General features: G+C 41.8%; 1 protein-coding gene across 14 annotated transcripts in view; it reads left to right on the top strand.

Annotated features, from left to right (window-relative positions):
- ARID1B (AT-rich interaction domain 1B) overlaps positions 1-16,380 on the top strand; it is a 437,302-nt gene that overhangs the window by 85,546 nt on the left and 335,376 nt on the right. For 13 of the 14 annotated variants that reach the window (XM_050949391.1, XM_050949394.1, XM_050949393.1 and 10 more), the window contains one exon: positions 4,352-4,498. The exons of the other annotated variant lie outside the window; for it this stretch is intronic. In XM_050949391.1, coding sequence (XP_050805348.1) covers positions 4,352-4,498 — 147 coding nt within the window. The remainder of the gene's footprint in view (positions 1-4,351; positions 4,499-16,380) is intronic. 14 annotated transcript variants of the gene reach the window in all.

Here is a 16,380-nt window from a genome sequence, read left to right as displayed (position 1 = left end):
TATCTGGTGCAGCATACCTTCCTCTGACACGCCTTTTTTGGAGACGTACTGTCAAGGCTCCATCCTTTCTCATCCACCTGTGTAAGTGGCTCTGCAGAGCTTACCGCCCTGCATACAATGGCACACCAGTATATATTATGGCATACCAGTATAAGGGACTGCCTTACACATCCTTATTCCCTTGTGCTGGCCCACAGGATGGGCCATAATCTGACCCAGTGTTAAAATTTAGATGGTCCTAATAAGAGTTTGAAGTTCAGACCTCAGTGAGGTAAAGGAGAGTTAAATTCCCACATTTGGTGCTACTGTTTATCTGGAGACAAAATCATAGTTGGCCGGGCTAGAAATACAGGAGCACATAGATTAATCTTATGACTAATGTATCTTTATAGTGACAAAGGTAAAATTTGAAATGAAAGATTAGAACTTGCAGAATATTGCGGCGTACATTTAAAAAATTGAAAGACACCTTATAATCATGGGGTCTGGGATTTGTTTCATATGCCGTTGGTGTCAAGACAGAATTTTTATTTAGAATTATTTTTAGGATTTTACTGTGTGCTCTTCAGTGGGAAGTATTTGCAGCCTTTATGAAGCCAGTACCTGTACCAGCAGGCATGAGTTGGATGCAGCGATGTCACAAACGAGGCTGAACTTCACTAAGCTGTGTTAGAATCTTAGTAGGTTCCCACTGAGCATGTTCCTAAAAGTTTTTGTCTCCCAGTTGCTAATGATCTTTTAAATTTTTTTATTTATTTGTAAACCAAGTGAAGGCACTAGTCCTTTCTGAAAAGACTGTGCCTATATTTAGTCTCAGTTTTCAAATATTATTTACTCATGCTGTAACTAGATAAAACTAACATTGTTAGAATTATTTTTTTTTTCATTTCTTTATTTTTGCAACGGGCAAAGTATATTTTTATGCATACTCAGAAGTGGCAAGAGGATTGTTGCTCAAACTTTAAGGGAAAAATTTTCCTATTGGCAGACAACATGGGGAATTTCTGTGTGAAAAAATTAGTATTTCAGAAAGCTACCAGCATATGAAATCAGAAGTTTATAATGGAAACTATTTGAATTATAACTGTCACTATTAGTGATCACTGTAAAATAAAAATAATTAAAATTTGCTATACTATTTTATTAACTGAGGAAATATTCTTTCTTAGCTTGCAATGTGAAATACAATTGCACGTAAACACAACTTTTCTGGGAATCTCCTTCAGTATATTATGCTAAATGACATAAATGTATAATTCTGGCACCCTAGCACTTAGGAAAATAGAATATTTTTGGTGGGTTGCTTTCACTGTTCCAGTCAGCCGCTCAGTCAGTCAGTGGCACCCCTTTCTTGCTGACTACAGCCCCTGCCTTCGGCATTCAAATTTTCTGTTGCTTCAGAGATATCTGATAGCAGCCAATACATGTATTAACCAAAAAGTCTTACCAAACAAGGCAGAAGATGTCCAAGTTGGCGAGTACCAAACCGTCTCACCATTTTGAAACCAATCTGTAAAGATCTGGACTCTTCTGAAGATAAGACTACCAATCAGTGAGATTCTCCTAGGTGTTCCTCTCCGTGGGGCACCAAAATAGGGTCTCTGTGTAAGATCCAAGAGAAGAACAATGCCCAATCTTGCTAGGAAACTTCCCATACCCTCAGCATGGACACAGGTGACTAGGCAGGATGAGATGTTCAGGTAGAACCCACAGTCTCTGTGCACAGGCCTTTCTGATGAGGCACTGACAAGACCCTTCTACCCTAGAGAGGGGTGCCTTGAGAAATCCAATAACAGCTCTTGGCCAATATAATTAGAATAGCAATGATAATATGCTAATTCTGTTACATTGTATTTTATAAATAATGGCCATACAGCTGTCTAATGGCCCTTTACCTAATACTTTGATTTCAGCTATGGATTATGCATGCAAAAAATCACTTGAAACTTACATTACTATCAAGGTATTGCATGGACAAAGAATGTCTGTCACAAGCCCCCTTGTTCAAGCAAGGATGAAAGATTATGGCTGAGTTATTGGGTAAATTGGATTTTTCCCACCCCTTCATTCTAGCTGTCAATTTGGTTTCTCTTTTATTCTCATCCTTTCTTTCTTAGCAGCCAAAGCAGTTTAATCTCTGATGATCAATCACACTCCTCCAAAAAATAATGCTATTTGCACTGTGCAAGTCAGATAAAAGGGGTCATAGTATAATTATTACAATGTCTGTGCTCCCCTGGAAACAGATTAAAGCACTGATCTGTTCTTCCTGTATTTTCCCAAGAATTCATGTGCTAACCTAGGAGCAGAAAAGCATTCTGAATTTTGATCTCCTAAGTTATGAAGGCTACAAAGAATGTGGGTCTAAGAGTGAAAGATGGGGGCTTCACTAGAAAGAAAGCTGATGTTCAGGTCATTCACTGCAAGCAAAGTAAGAAATTGGACTCATCTTAGTTTTGTTCTGGGGAGATTTTAATTAAGTTTTTTTTATATACTGTTTAATAAGCATTTGTCCATGAGCAGTACCTTGTGATCCCCATCTGTTAGATGGGGGGATTAATTTCCATGTTGTTGTTGTCATTTATTATTGATTTGAATAACTACACAAAATTGTGATAGGTGTTTTATAGAACAGAACTGATGGTGATCCCTGATCCAAAGGTTGTGCAATCTAAATGTGGACATAACATAATGTGCGAGAAGAGTGAGAAGTGAAGGATTAGTATGATATAAATAAGATCCTGGGGTTGCTTAGGTTTGTTGTGTGGATATGTCTACATGGCAATTAAAAACCCATAGCTGGACTGTGCCAGCTCACTTGGGCTCAGGCTAAAGGATGTTTAATTATGGAGTAGACTTTGGTGTCAGGCTAGAGCCTGGGCTCTAGGACCCCGTGAGGTGGTTAGGATCCTACAGCTGGAGCCTGAATGTCTATACTGCAATTAAACAGCCTCTTAGCCTGAGCGCCGGAAGCCCAAGTCAGCTGGGACAAGCCAGCCGCTGGTATTTAATTGCGGCGTAGACCTATCCCTTGATGGCTGTATTCTTGTTTTGACTGAGGTGATAAGTGTACATTCTGAGTAGCTGGAAAGGTATGTGAGAGTGTAGGTGGATTAAAAAAGGAGTGATTATGGAGGGACGGTGAAGCAGAGTGGAGTGCAAACTATTGGAAGAGGCAAGGAACAGGAGCACAAGCACAAAAGGAATGGTTCCAAGGATACAGTGCTGTGAGGTTAGCAAAATGTAATTATGTGGCAGTATGGACAGAGCAGCTTCTGGCAAAAGTTCTACTTGTTTTCACTGCCTATCTAATATTGCTGCATGTGTGTAAACGACTACCGATCCTGGTGCAGAACAGCTATGTACTAATATGCTCAGTAAGCAGATTCACCTGTGCACCGGAGAAACAATGTATGGACAGTGGTGGGAGTTTGTTAAAACTCTACCTGTTCACTCCAAGTGTCACAGCCTCAATGCTTGCAAGAATATTTACACTTCAGAGCCTACCGCCACAGGCCATAGTGGTGCTGGCACTAAGATGATACCTCAAGCACCAATACTTTGAGGAGGGTTAAGTGACTTGATTTAGTTTATAACATAAAGTCTGCATAGCTGTGATCTGTTATGTGCACTATTTTGTTTATTCTAGCACCTTTGACAAGTTGCTGGTATATATTTATGTATTACATTGTTGCTTGAATCTTTTGTCAAAAGATCTATCTTGGAAAGGGGAGAGAGAGAAAAAAACGGAGAGCATTTAAGCATGTCATTTTAGAGAAGAAGCAAACAATTACAAAAAAGGGGGCTGAATGTACCTGTTAAGCACTGAAAGTTTTTGCAATTGCATCACAAACATTAGAACTCGTTAGTTAATTTCATCGTACAAAATGGCATTCCTCTTGGGAAGCACACCTTAGAATTGGGGTTGGGTTTTTTTTCTTCATAATTCTACTTCTTGGTCAGCTGATCAGAACAGTTCCTGCAGTAGGTTAGCCTTGTGCCTACTCAAAATAAATGTCCTCCATTAAAACTTTTGCTTTATTTATTTATTTTGAAACTAGATATTACGGAATTGTGATTGTCACTGGGATATACATTCATAAATTGCAGTACCTGATTTCCTTGGACATTCTTGTTGAGAATAAAGTTTCTTGGGTACTAAAAGTGATACTTTGCAAATAGATCTGAGCACTTCTATTAACTGTGTGGTCAAAAGATTGGTAATATTGAGCCAGGTTTGTGGGTGAGGACTCCACTTCTATTGAGGTTAGTGTGCGACTGTAACCTTGCTTGGTTTCGTATGTTTCCACCTCCTGACTCATATATCTGCTTTGCTTGGCTCTTCTAACAGATGCCGCCTCAGTATGTTCAGCAAGGTGTAAGTGGCTACTGCCAACAGGGCCAACAGCCATATTACAACCAGCAACCGCAACCTCAGCATCTGCCGCCCCAGGCCCAGTATCTGTCGCAGGCCCAGCAGAGGTACCAGACACAGCAGGTAAGCATAGTCACCCGCTGCTCACAACTACAACATTGCTCTGATTTAAAAAAATGCAACATGTAGAAGATGGAATATTGTCCAAATGGGTACTATTCCAAAAGCAAAAACAAAAACAAAAATAATAACAAAAACCATCCCAAACCCCATTCTCCTATTTACTGTAAACTTAAAACAAGGCCACGGTGCTCTTGGAAAGTGTTGGTATATACAGGTATATCTATTTCAAGCTTTGCTTGCTATCTGTATGAATTTAGAATAAAGCTAGTCCTACATTCCTCTTCAACTATCCCCCCCTTTTTAAAAAGAGGTAACATACTTTATTGATTTCATGTAAGTGTAGGTCATAGACTTCCACATGTCTTGTTTTAAAATTCTTTGCAAGGCATTCTGGTGGTGCCTCCCAGCTGATGTGATCACAGTTGGTTTTAAAAAAAGAATAGGTAGAGCTGCTTCTTCAGGGGAGCTGGTGGGGAAGAAAATACATTTAAAACAGCACTTCACTTTCCTCATTCCGCACATCCATTTAGCTGTGTTAAATAACCCGATTTCCATGCCAGTTACTGTTTTGTGTTTATACCCAGCCATGGCACCCACATGAAACATTTATTTTCATTGAAGCTGCTACAAATACGGCAGCATTTATTGGCTCGATTTTATTTTTTAAAGACAGTCTTGTTTTAAAATATGATTGGGAGCAATAATGGCTGGCTTAATATGCTAGAACTTGAGGAATGCCTGTGTGAGGCATCCTGGAGTGAAGAGACCTTGGGTGCCCTTAGTTCCTGTAGCTGTACTTGTAGACTTAAGTTCCAAATATAGTCCCAGCAATGTTAACCGCAGAGGGACTGTCTGCCTGGGAGAGGAAGGAAGACAAGAGGAAAATGAAACCAAAATATATCCAGTGTCCTCAGGGATCTAACTAAATTGATCTGCTAAAGACTAGGTGCCTCTGGAAGAACTGTGCAGTATCATCACTCTCAGCAGTTCACTGGTGAACGATCCCTCAGGCACAGTTACTTAGCATACCAGGATAATACTGGGGCAGGGGAGAAATATTTGCTCATGATAAAAATACACTGTGAAACAAACTAACAAAAGAAGCCATATGTAGCTCGAATGCTGTTGTCCTCCATACTCCGATTTTAAAGTAAGATTAAAATATTTTTACTGCTTTATTAAAATTAGATAAACAGATTATTAAAACAAATGTCATTGGAAATAAATTCATTTTAATTAAAACTGCATCATTTATTAAATACAATTTTTAGGCATACCAGCCGTGCAGTTGTAAGCAGCCCCACCCCTTCATCATTTCGGTGACTTTAAACATGTAACTGTGATTTCAAATATGAAATTGTAGTTCTGTCTTTAAATTTAATTTTCCTCTTTTTCTCCATTTTCATGGACATTAAACACATGATTTCTCAACCTCTGATGGGAAATTTTGATTCTGTTGATGTAAAAACTTTAACTAAATTAGCAGGCAGAGACATAGTAATACAGCACATGGTGATCTGTGGTTTGAAGTTAATAAGAGCACTGCCAATAAGAACCCACAGCTCTGCATGTCCACATATCTCCAATCAGCCGCCTAACAAACAGAATCAGTTTGTGGCTGCCCGAACGCTTGATCATATGTTGAATTGTTGTCACTTGAGCATGTAACTTGAACATTTTAATCTGTTTAAAAATCATACACTTGTTGAACGTTACACAAAGTGTATATATCTAATAAGAAGTAATCTGGTTATCCCGATGGTGCATGGCCCATTGATGATCCCTGCCACTCTGTCCTGTGAAGTGAAATTTTGTGCAGTTGTTTTTGTATACCTCAAAAAAGTAAGGAGATTACACAGAAGAAGGTTAGGGAAAGGGGGTGAGTGGAGAGAGAGAAATGGCACCCAAACTGGGATTGTGCCTCTGGCTGAATATTTGGCCACTACGGGGATTCGAACTCCTGTGTAACTCAGCTGCTTGGGATGAGTTCTTCCAATGGGGTTTCTGTGTATCACACTTAAGTGTGTCATGTTTCCATGTGGTGTCTACTCCACACAGAGGTTAAGAACATATGACTTGAACCACCTAAGGGAGTGATGCCTTTAGATAAAGTGATTGAGGCCTGTGATTTTGGTACTGAAGTTCGAGAGTTCTGTCTCCACAGAAGATCTCTGGTGGGATTATTACAGAGTGGTGGGTAACATTACATACGAAGATACTAGCAAAAGCTTGGAAGGTGTAGTTTAACTTTTCCTGATGAAACAGTTCAGTAACTCCTAATTCTTTTGAAAGTGTGATTTTAAAAAAAATGTATTTCTTCTTTTAGTGCTGGGCCTTGCATGTATTCTACATGTGGATATGCATGTGTACCATGCCCCTGAAATCAGAGAGTTCTAGCAAGTAGTGTCTGTTGGGCTGCACCTGCACAGTTGCTCTGATACTGGCAGTTTGGAGCAGGAGAAGAGGCAGTGCAGACCGATGCCTCTTCAGTTCCTTCTTACCACCGCATCGCCTGAGTTAGACTCCACTATGTCTGAAGCTACATCCATCTTTATTATTCAAACCCTATTGTAAACATATATTGTAAATAGTTTCTTTTAGTATTCTTTGTAGTGTTAGGATTAATGTTTTAGTCTAGTTACTGTAGTTTGGTTCTCTCCATCTTGAGGAGTTTTTCCCTGCAGACAAAGGCTATGCCTACAGTTCCAGCATTTAAGAACTGCATCTCCTGCTCCCTGGCCCCCGCTCCTACTTTGTGAATGTTGACTACCAACATTGCCTTTACTGCTTTGGAGAGACTCACATCTCCGCCAAGTGCAGCATTTGTCGTGCCTTCCCTCTCTGAACATGTGAGGGATGAGAGCTCTCACTACAGAAGCATCTCATGGAGAAGAATATGAGATCTCAGTCAGCCTTGAGCCAGGGAGACACCCCTTCCCTCCCTTACAATGGCCTGAGTCTATAGACAGTGTCCCTCCAAGCATGAGCTCTGGATCTGAGGCCAGAGATGCTAAGCCCAAAGAATTGTTACCAAGGACTTCTTATGAGAGTAAAGGACACTCTCAGAAACACAAGGATAAATCTGCTCCTAAATGGAAAGATCCTTCCCCGATTTCCATTTATATAAGGACTCAAGTTAAGTGAGTCCTCATCACAGGTCCTCAGGCTTTAGGTTCGTTCAGATCTGTTGGATGTGAGCGTATGGCATGAAGGAGTAAGGACCCATGAGTACTGACTTTGTTTCAACATAGGAGGAGTGGACTAGATGACCTCTCAAGGTCCCCTCCCATTCCATAAGCTCAAGGATTCCATAAGCTCAAGGATAGCCTCCCACCATCACAGTCCAAGAGTGCCAAGCTAGACTATGTTCTGGCACTGGCCTGCTCCCATAAGGAACCAGTGTCCACCGTAACTAGGGATGTGCCAGATCTGGTGGTCCTGACCATTGGAACACGCTGCACTCCGGGATATCCCAAAACCTAAACCTCCCCAGAGGATATCTTTATCCTACCTTATTTGCAATTTCCTCACTTTTTGTCTACAACCCTAATCAGAGACACCTGAGGAAGAAACCGCCTTGAGGAGACCGTAGTACTCCTCTATTCCACCCAGCTGGAGCATTCGTCTACCATTACCAGTGGCTTTGCTGGTTGAACTGGAACCCCTCTTCTTGTCTGCCGTGTCGGAGGTTCCAAATGGAACATCACCTTCACATAGGGAGGCTAGCCTGGACAGAGGCTCCTGAAGGTCTAGGATCATTCCTCCTCTCAGATGTGACTAACCAGGGGAACGATGGTACCCAATGCCATGGGGTCCCCCTCTAGTGATCAACCCTTCATACTGGCATTGTTGGGATTCATGGATCCCTGTGCTAGACACCCAGGATCCGTGCACGAATCCCACCTACCCTTGCCTAACTCCCTCTGTTGAACTATAAGGGAGAAGAAATTGAGCTGGATCCACCAGGACAGACAGTTGCAACAGATCTGTCCTTCTCCTTGCCAGATGAGGCAGTTGCCCCCATCTTTGCCATCCTTGCCTGATGGCTACAGACAATATCGAGAGCTCCTGCAGATGGGGGCAACAGACCTCCAGATCCAACTCAAGGAGTTACAGGCTATTCAGTATAGGCTCCTGGACATTCTCCAGCCTTTTGCTCCTAGCCAGCTGGCCCTTCCAGTGACAAGGCCATTATGGAACCAACGAGGGAAGTTTGGCATATTCCTGTTTGCTGCATTCCCACCCCAAAAAAGGCTGACAGCTGTTATCTTGTACCAGCCAGGGAGCAGAGTTCCTGTTTACACGCCCAGCACCCAACTTTTTGGTGATGCAAGCAGCCATTTAGAGATAGAAGTTGCAGCATCCCAAGACAATACTCACTGGTAAGGGTGCTAAACACCTTGATCTCCTAGGAAGGAAAGTATTTTCTTTCCTCAGCCTTCAGTTTTGAATTTCTAACTACCAGGCCCTGTTAGCAAAGTATGATTTCACCAACTACTCCAAATCCTTGGACTATAAAGACAAGTTTCATCAGAGGACAGAGCCCAATTCCAAGCCCTCCATGATCAGGGCAGACTGGTAGCTAAAGCATCTCTTCAGGCTGCAGTGGCTGACATTGGTTTGAGAGGGATAGCTTCAGCAGTTGTCATGAGACATGAGTCTTGGCTCTACTTCTTGTGGTTCCTCCGGGAGGTACAAAATACCATGGAGGATCTACCCTTTGATGAGGTTAACTTATTAAGTGAAAAAAACTGAGGAGTCCTTTCACTCGCTCCAAGACTCCATAATAATTCTCCATTCCCTTGGCATTTATACCTTATCTGCAAAGAGGAAACACCATAAACAAGTGTACAGGCCAAGACCGCCCCCATAACCATTCTATGAGCAGCGCCTTTACGAACTTATCGTGCAAATGCCAGAGGGTATAGAGACTCTGGTACACAGCTTCCTCCACATCTAGTGCCGCTGATCAACCGCGACCATTATCTGGGGGACATTTGAGAACCATGTTCTGCTGCTGATTGCATCCTACCCTGCCCCCAAACTTTGGTGACTGCCTTGTCCTCTTCACTCATGATGGGAGGGCAATAACAATGGACAGGTGGATGTTAGAGATAATTCAGTTTGGCTACTTGATCGAGTTTGTATCACCTCTCCATCACAAACTCCCTACCTGGCGTGTGTTCAGGGACCACTGTCACAGGGAGGTCCCTCCATTAGGAGGTAGATTCTCTTCTTTAGCCCAGTTCTAAAGAGCATGTGCCACCTTAACATCAAGGAAAAGGATTCTAGTTGCCATATTTTTTAGATCCCAGGAAAAGTGGAGGATGGAGACCAGTTCTCAGTCTACTCCAACAGAAAGTCTATTTTTGAAAATCAAAATTCTGCATGGTCTCCTTGGCATCAATAATCCCCTCTCTGGAGGGGAGGGCTCCTGGTTTGAGGCTCTTGGCACAAAAAATACTTACTTTCATGTGGCTATTCGCCCATCCCACAGAAGGTTCCTCAGATTCCTGGTAGGACAAGTACAATACCAGTTCAGAGTGCTTCTGTTCAGACTTGCTATAGCACTCAAGGTCTTCTCAGTGTTGTCAGCCCAGATGAGATGAAACAGCTGTATCATCTTTCCATATCTGAATAGCTGACTCCTGATGGGCATATCCAGCAAAGAGGTTCAGTTGGCACCTCTGTTCCTACTCTGTCTGCTGTCTTCCTTGGGAAATTATGTCATCAAATAAAAGTCCACATTGACTCCCACAAAGACCATAGACTTTATAGGAGCAATCCTAGACTCAATGGCAGGAGGGGCTTACCTTCCTATCGAAAGATTCCAAACCATAAACAACTTGGTAAGACAAGTCATCCTTTAGACCTTGGACCACAGTCAAGGTTTGTCTTCCCATATGAGGCCATATGATCTCATATACTTATATAATACCATAGACCAGTGTTTCCCAAAAGTGGAGTGCCGCTTGTTTAGGGAAAGCCTGGCGGACCGGGCCGATTTGTTTACCTGCCGCGTCCGCAGTTTCGGCTGATCGCGGCTCCCACTGGCCACGGTTCGCTGCTCCAGGCCAGTGGGCGCTGCTGGAAGTGGCAGCCAGTACGTCCTTCCAGCAGCCCCCATTGGCCTGGAGCAGCGAACCGCAGCTAGTGGGAGCTGTGATCGGCCGAACCTGCAGACACGGACGGTAAACAAACTGGCCCGCCAGGGGCTTTCCCTAAACAAGCGGCGCCCCAATTTTGGGAAACACTGCCATGGACAATCGCACCATACAGGGCATTTGGACATCTAGAGGCCAGGATGCATGTCAGCCTACTAGAACTGACTGCAGTCTGCCTAACCTTCTATGCATTCCTTCCACTCATTTGGTCTGGCCGTACCCAGATAATGTCAGACAACATGATGACTATTTTCTACAAGGACAAGGTGGAGCAAAATTCTTTCCTTTTTGTGTAAAAGTGGTTCTCAGCAACTTACCTATTGAGTGTGCAGATTCTGTTGGACAATCTCAGCAGACACTTCTGCATAGACCACAAATGGAAGATGCACAATTCCATCCTGAATGAGATCTTCACCCAGGGCAGGATGCTTTCCTGGGACCTGTTCCCCACCCAGACAAATAAGATATTGTCCCTGTACTGCTCCTGTGCAGCTATGGATCAGCAATTCCCTTCTCTTATTTTGGACAGATCATATGAGGTTTGCCTCTTCTTCCATCCCACTGATACTACAAGTTCTATGAAAGATTTGCTACAGCAAAGATCAGGTCTTTATCTTCATATCCCGCTGGCCTAGACCGTTTTGGTTTTCAGACCTTCTGCATTTGTCAATGCAATGAGCTTCCCATCAGCCTCTGACCCTTTCCACCTCTGTTCACTCAAGAGAATTGCAAGACCAGACGTCTCAACCCAGGCCCCCTTCATCTCATGGCCTGGTATTCGGATGGATGTCAGACCAAAACCATTCAGGTCCACCTTGCAACAATCAGCACCTTCCATTTTCCAGCTGAAGACTATACTCTTTTACTTATCCAGCAACAATCAGATTCCTGAAGGGCTTCATCAGAACTTTCCCACTGGTGGCAAAACGAACACTGCAATGGGATTTTAATTTTGCTCTTTCAGTGCTTACCAGCCCTCCCTTTAAAATGCTAGCCACCTGCTACCTGTCCTACCTCTCCATGAGGGTTGCCTTTCTAGTAGCCATCACATCAGCTAGAACGGTGAGTGAACTGAGAGCACTTATAGCAGATCTACCATATACCAAATTTCATAAGAAGAATGTTTCCCTTCACCGCCACCTGAAATGTATCCCTAAGGTAATTTCTGAGTTTCACGTGAATTAACCTATTCACTTCCTGGTTTTCTTTCCAAAACCTTATGCTTCCGACAAGGAGAGAAGACTTCACTCTCAATGTCTGTCAGGCTTTGACTTTCTATCTGTAGAGAATGAAATCAATTAGAAAGATGTGTCAGTTTTAGATGGTCCATAGACTGCTTTGAGAGAGTCAAAGAATATCCTTGTGTTGTTTGTATCTGCATAATGCTGTACTTCTGCAGCTTTCCTCTCCAATCACTCATCCTGCATTCTCCTAGTTCAGACTGGGCCTTGCTCTGTAGATACTTAAACCTGTCTTTCTTTGAGATGGAAGTGAGTTCATTCTGCCATTCAATAAATGCTTTCTGCTTGTCACTTAGGAGTTTAGAGATGTCCTTGCTGTTCTCATCAAACCTATCTTGGTGTACTCTTTTCTTTGGCCTCAGCACTGATTTAGCTGTGTCACTAATCACACGTTTAAACTGGTTCAATTTTTCTGATGGGGTGCCAGTGATTGGCAGGCATGAAAAAAGCTTGTAATCGGAAACTGCTGAAACTACACCTGATAGTTGGCGTGCTTGAGCTGCATCGGTAACCTCATTATGGGGATGGAAGGCAGATGTGACACTGTTGAGGATACTGCTGAAACTACACCTGATAGTTGGCGTGTTTGAGCTGCATCGGTAACCTCATTATGGGGATGGAAGGCAGATGTGACACTATTGAGGATACTTGAGACAGTACTTGGGCCTTTTCTAAACACTGCAGGATACCTGCCCAGAAAAATGAGCTAGTGTTTGGAAGGAGCATTTAGCAGGCTATAATTAGATGCTATTATCTTCCCCCTGGTTGTCTAAAATGGCATAGGAAGTCAAAGAGAGAATGGGTCTTCAAGATCTTCTGTACCACAGGACTCTCTGTTGCTTTTTATAGATTCAGACTAACACTGGATACTTGTGCCAGTCAAGACTCCCTTCCAGTGTGAAGTTCCAAGTTTATACTGAAGTCACCAAGTTTATAAGGTTGCAATTAAATAATGGTGAATGTAACTTCTACTGCTTTGGGAGCCAACAAATTCCTTAAATGCAAAGATATGTCATAAAGAAACACTTTTACTGTCTCCAACTGTTGGCAGTGAGGAGCTATATCAAAGCATCTAAGAAAGTTACAAAGAAAGATGAGTAGGAAAATCTCATTGTTTTTATCTATACCTAAAACTTTTATCAGTCAAGGAATTAGTTGTTTGCAAACCTCAGAAAGACATGAAGTGTGTTACAATACACCTAAATGTAAGTAAGGCCTTGCCAGAATATGTCCTGATCAATTGCATGAGATGCTGTGACTTGGATAGAGAATGGTGGAGCTTTAGTAGATGATGTCCTGGTACTCTTTGGTCTCACACTAGAAACTGCATCTGTTTGAACAGTGAAGTATTTATTAGATGTAGATAGAAGCATGTTTTGCAGTTGCGTTAAGGGTAAATAAAACTATGTTGATAGTTGCACCATTTGCAAATGTGTTTGTGATGTAAATGTGTAGGATGGGGAAGAAGATAGACTTAAGACAAGAGGAAAAATAGTTGCTGATAATTTGGTTTGTTATAGTCTTATTTTCCTTGTTCTGCTGCTCTCTCTTCCTCCCCTTTTCAGTTATGGAAATGTATTTGTTTTGGAGAGTCTCAAGCTGAAAAAGGTGGGAGAAGCTAGTGTTTATTCTGGCTAGATGATGGGCAGTTTTTTCCTCCTGCTTCTTCTAGGTGGAATCTTACAATACGATGTAATAGTATTTTATTGCAGGAAGGGGAAGAGATGAAAACTGATATGAAATTACTGATAAATGTTTTATTTTTGCTCTTCTAGACAGAATACAACTGAGCCACGTTTAACACTTAATATTGTGCTTTGGAAGTGGTTCTCTTCTTCACTTCTCATGTATTGTTGAGGTGTGAAGCTGTTGCTTCTTTGCTAAGGCATCGATTCACTCATATGCAACATACAACATCATCAATAAAAGTAAATGGGCAAAGTAACTGGTGACTTTGCACTCTTCCTCTCTGTATGAGGAGGGCAGTAAGGAATTTGCTTAACAGTGGAAGAATAAGTTGGTTAAATCTTTGGTAAGCTGATTTTTTTTTTTTTTTTTGGTGGTATGGGAAGTGATTTGATAGTAATATCAACATGCTTTGCTGTATGGCGATAATGTCAGGCAGCATCCATCATTACCTGTTAATTTCAGATTCCTACTGTGTAAAAACCGTGAAAGGAAGTGTTTTAACCAAGTTTATTATAGCTAGCAGATTCATTTACATTCATTGCCATTTGGCACATGGGAGCTCTGTTTTTACCTTTTAGTGTGTAAAAAAAAAAAAAAAAGGGGAGGGGGAGAAAGGGCGGAGAGCAGAATACACTACACCAATACAACTGTTGCTCTTGGCAATGTTTTTTGTCTTGAAATGGCATATAAGTGAATAATTGCTGCAGCTATTTTTGCGACATTAAATCATTTGCAATGAGTAAAAGTGATATTTTGCTAAAGAATGTCATATAAATGATAGTTTAAACTCTAGTAATTAAACAATTTTTTGTTAAGGTAGAGAGATGTATAGTTCAGATTATTATGGTTTGCTAACTTTTAAACTAACTTTTAAAACAGGCATATATATTCTTGTTTATGTAGCATGAGTCTGTGGAAAAGATGATGTCTTTTTTGAGGTTTAGAGCAATATTCTTATGAATTGGTGGAAAATGTAAATTGTTTGACAGAGTGAAATGAAGCCATGAATCAGCGATAGACTCACCCTTATTTAAATTAAAACAACAGTTTTATTGTACACTTGTTGGCATATATGATGCCATTTTTATTTTAAATATTTTGAGGATTTTGTGTGTGTGTGTGAATTTCTAAATAGAGCAGTAGTAAACCAATCCCTTTTCTCACACTGCAGTCTTAATATTGAAAAGAAAAAAGTGGCAGGTGTTTGAGGTGTGGCATTTGTGTACACTGTTCTTGCAAGGCACTCTAGACAACAAAAGTTGTAAGGTGAAATGTGTATCTTGCGTTTTGCTCTTGTGTCTGTTGTGATTCAGAATCCTTAAAGTGACTATCAGGCTCAACTTAAGGCTGTGTTTATTTTAAAAAAGGAAGAAGTTGTAACATCTAATGATAGAACTTTTTTCACACAAATTTTGAAATCTAAACAACATTCTTTTTTCTCTACACATCTTAAATACTCTTTTATGATGATTTTCAACCCCAAATTACCAATATTGTATTCATGCATGAGAATCAAAGGGTCAAATTTTCAGGTTTATACAAATATATTGTGAAAGGGCATTTGTTTCTCCAGTTTATTGCAGATATGTAGGCACCTATGTGCTGCGTGGAATCACAGAAAAGATTGCCCACTTTAGAACATATTTTTGAAAATTTGGCCCAGAATGTGATATTATGTATTCTGTTCTAATGCCCAAGTTGTGTGATTATAATAAAACATCAACATAAATCATTGAAAATTGTATTAATAATGTAAAGTGGTTTTGATACTATGGGTTAGAAAAATTTGTTTTTAATTATGATTTTTATTTAGACATTTGTCCTTTTAATTGTATCGTGTTTGGCATATTTAACTCTATTAACACAATCAAGCTCTTTGTGCCAGTGTGTAGATACATATGTATGTATACATACTGTGACAGACCCAGGCCTGTGGGGTGCAGAAGTCTGGTAGAGGGCAAATATACTGGTCAGTGTTCACTGAGTGACCAGAGCAGGGTCTGCACTAGAGTAGTCAGGAACTTGCTAGAACCAATTAAGGCAGACAGGCTGATTAGAACACCTGCAGCCAATCAAGGCAGGCTAATCAGGGCACCTGGGTTTTAAAAGGAGCTCTCTCCAGTCAGATGGGGAGGAGCCAGAGGAGAGGAAGTGCGTGTGAGGAGCTGGGAGCAAGAGACACAAGGAGCTGAGACTGAGAGGGTGTGCTGCTGGAGGACTAAGAAGTACAAGCATTATCAGACACCAGGAGGAAGGTCCTGTGGTGAGGATAAAGAAGGTGTTTGGAGGAGGCCTTGGGGAAGTAGCCCAGGGAGGTGTAGCTGTCACACAGCTGTTACAAGAGGCACTATAGACAGCTGCAAATCCATAGGGCCCTGGGCTGGAACCCGGAGTAGGGGGCGGGCCCGGGTTCCCCCCAAACCTCCCAACTCCTGATTAGACACAGGAGGAGTTGATCCAAACTGTGGGGGAGATCACTGAGGTGAGCAAATCTGCCAATAAGCGCAGAACCCACCAAGGTAGAGGAGGAACTTTGTCACAACTGGTATCAGGAGTGGGATCTTGGTGTGCACAGCGCGGCAGAAGAAGGAGGGTGATTTAAAAAAAAAAAAGGTAGAGGGTTTATTTTTTTTCACCACAATGGAAGACTTAGTGTGGGCATTGATACAAGCTACGGCGGCCCAGCAGGAGGCTACCCGTGTCCAGGCAGCTGCCCAATAGGAGGCAGTGCAGCTGCAGCAAGAGACTAATCGCCTGCTGATGGACCAGGCTTCTCAAGACCAAGCTA

Source organism: Gopherus flavomarginatus, chromosome 4 (assembly GCF_025201925.1).
Source record: "Gopherus flavomarginatus isolate rGopFla2 chromosome 4, rGopFla2.mat.asm, whole genome shotgun sequence".
Classification (NCBI taxonomy): domain Eukaryota; kingdom Metazoa; phylum Chordata; order Testudines; family Testudinidae; genus Gopherus; species Gopherus flavomarginatus.
Note: the sequence above shows the minus strand (reverse complement) of the source record. Positions and strands in the feature narration are given on the sequence as shown.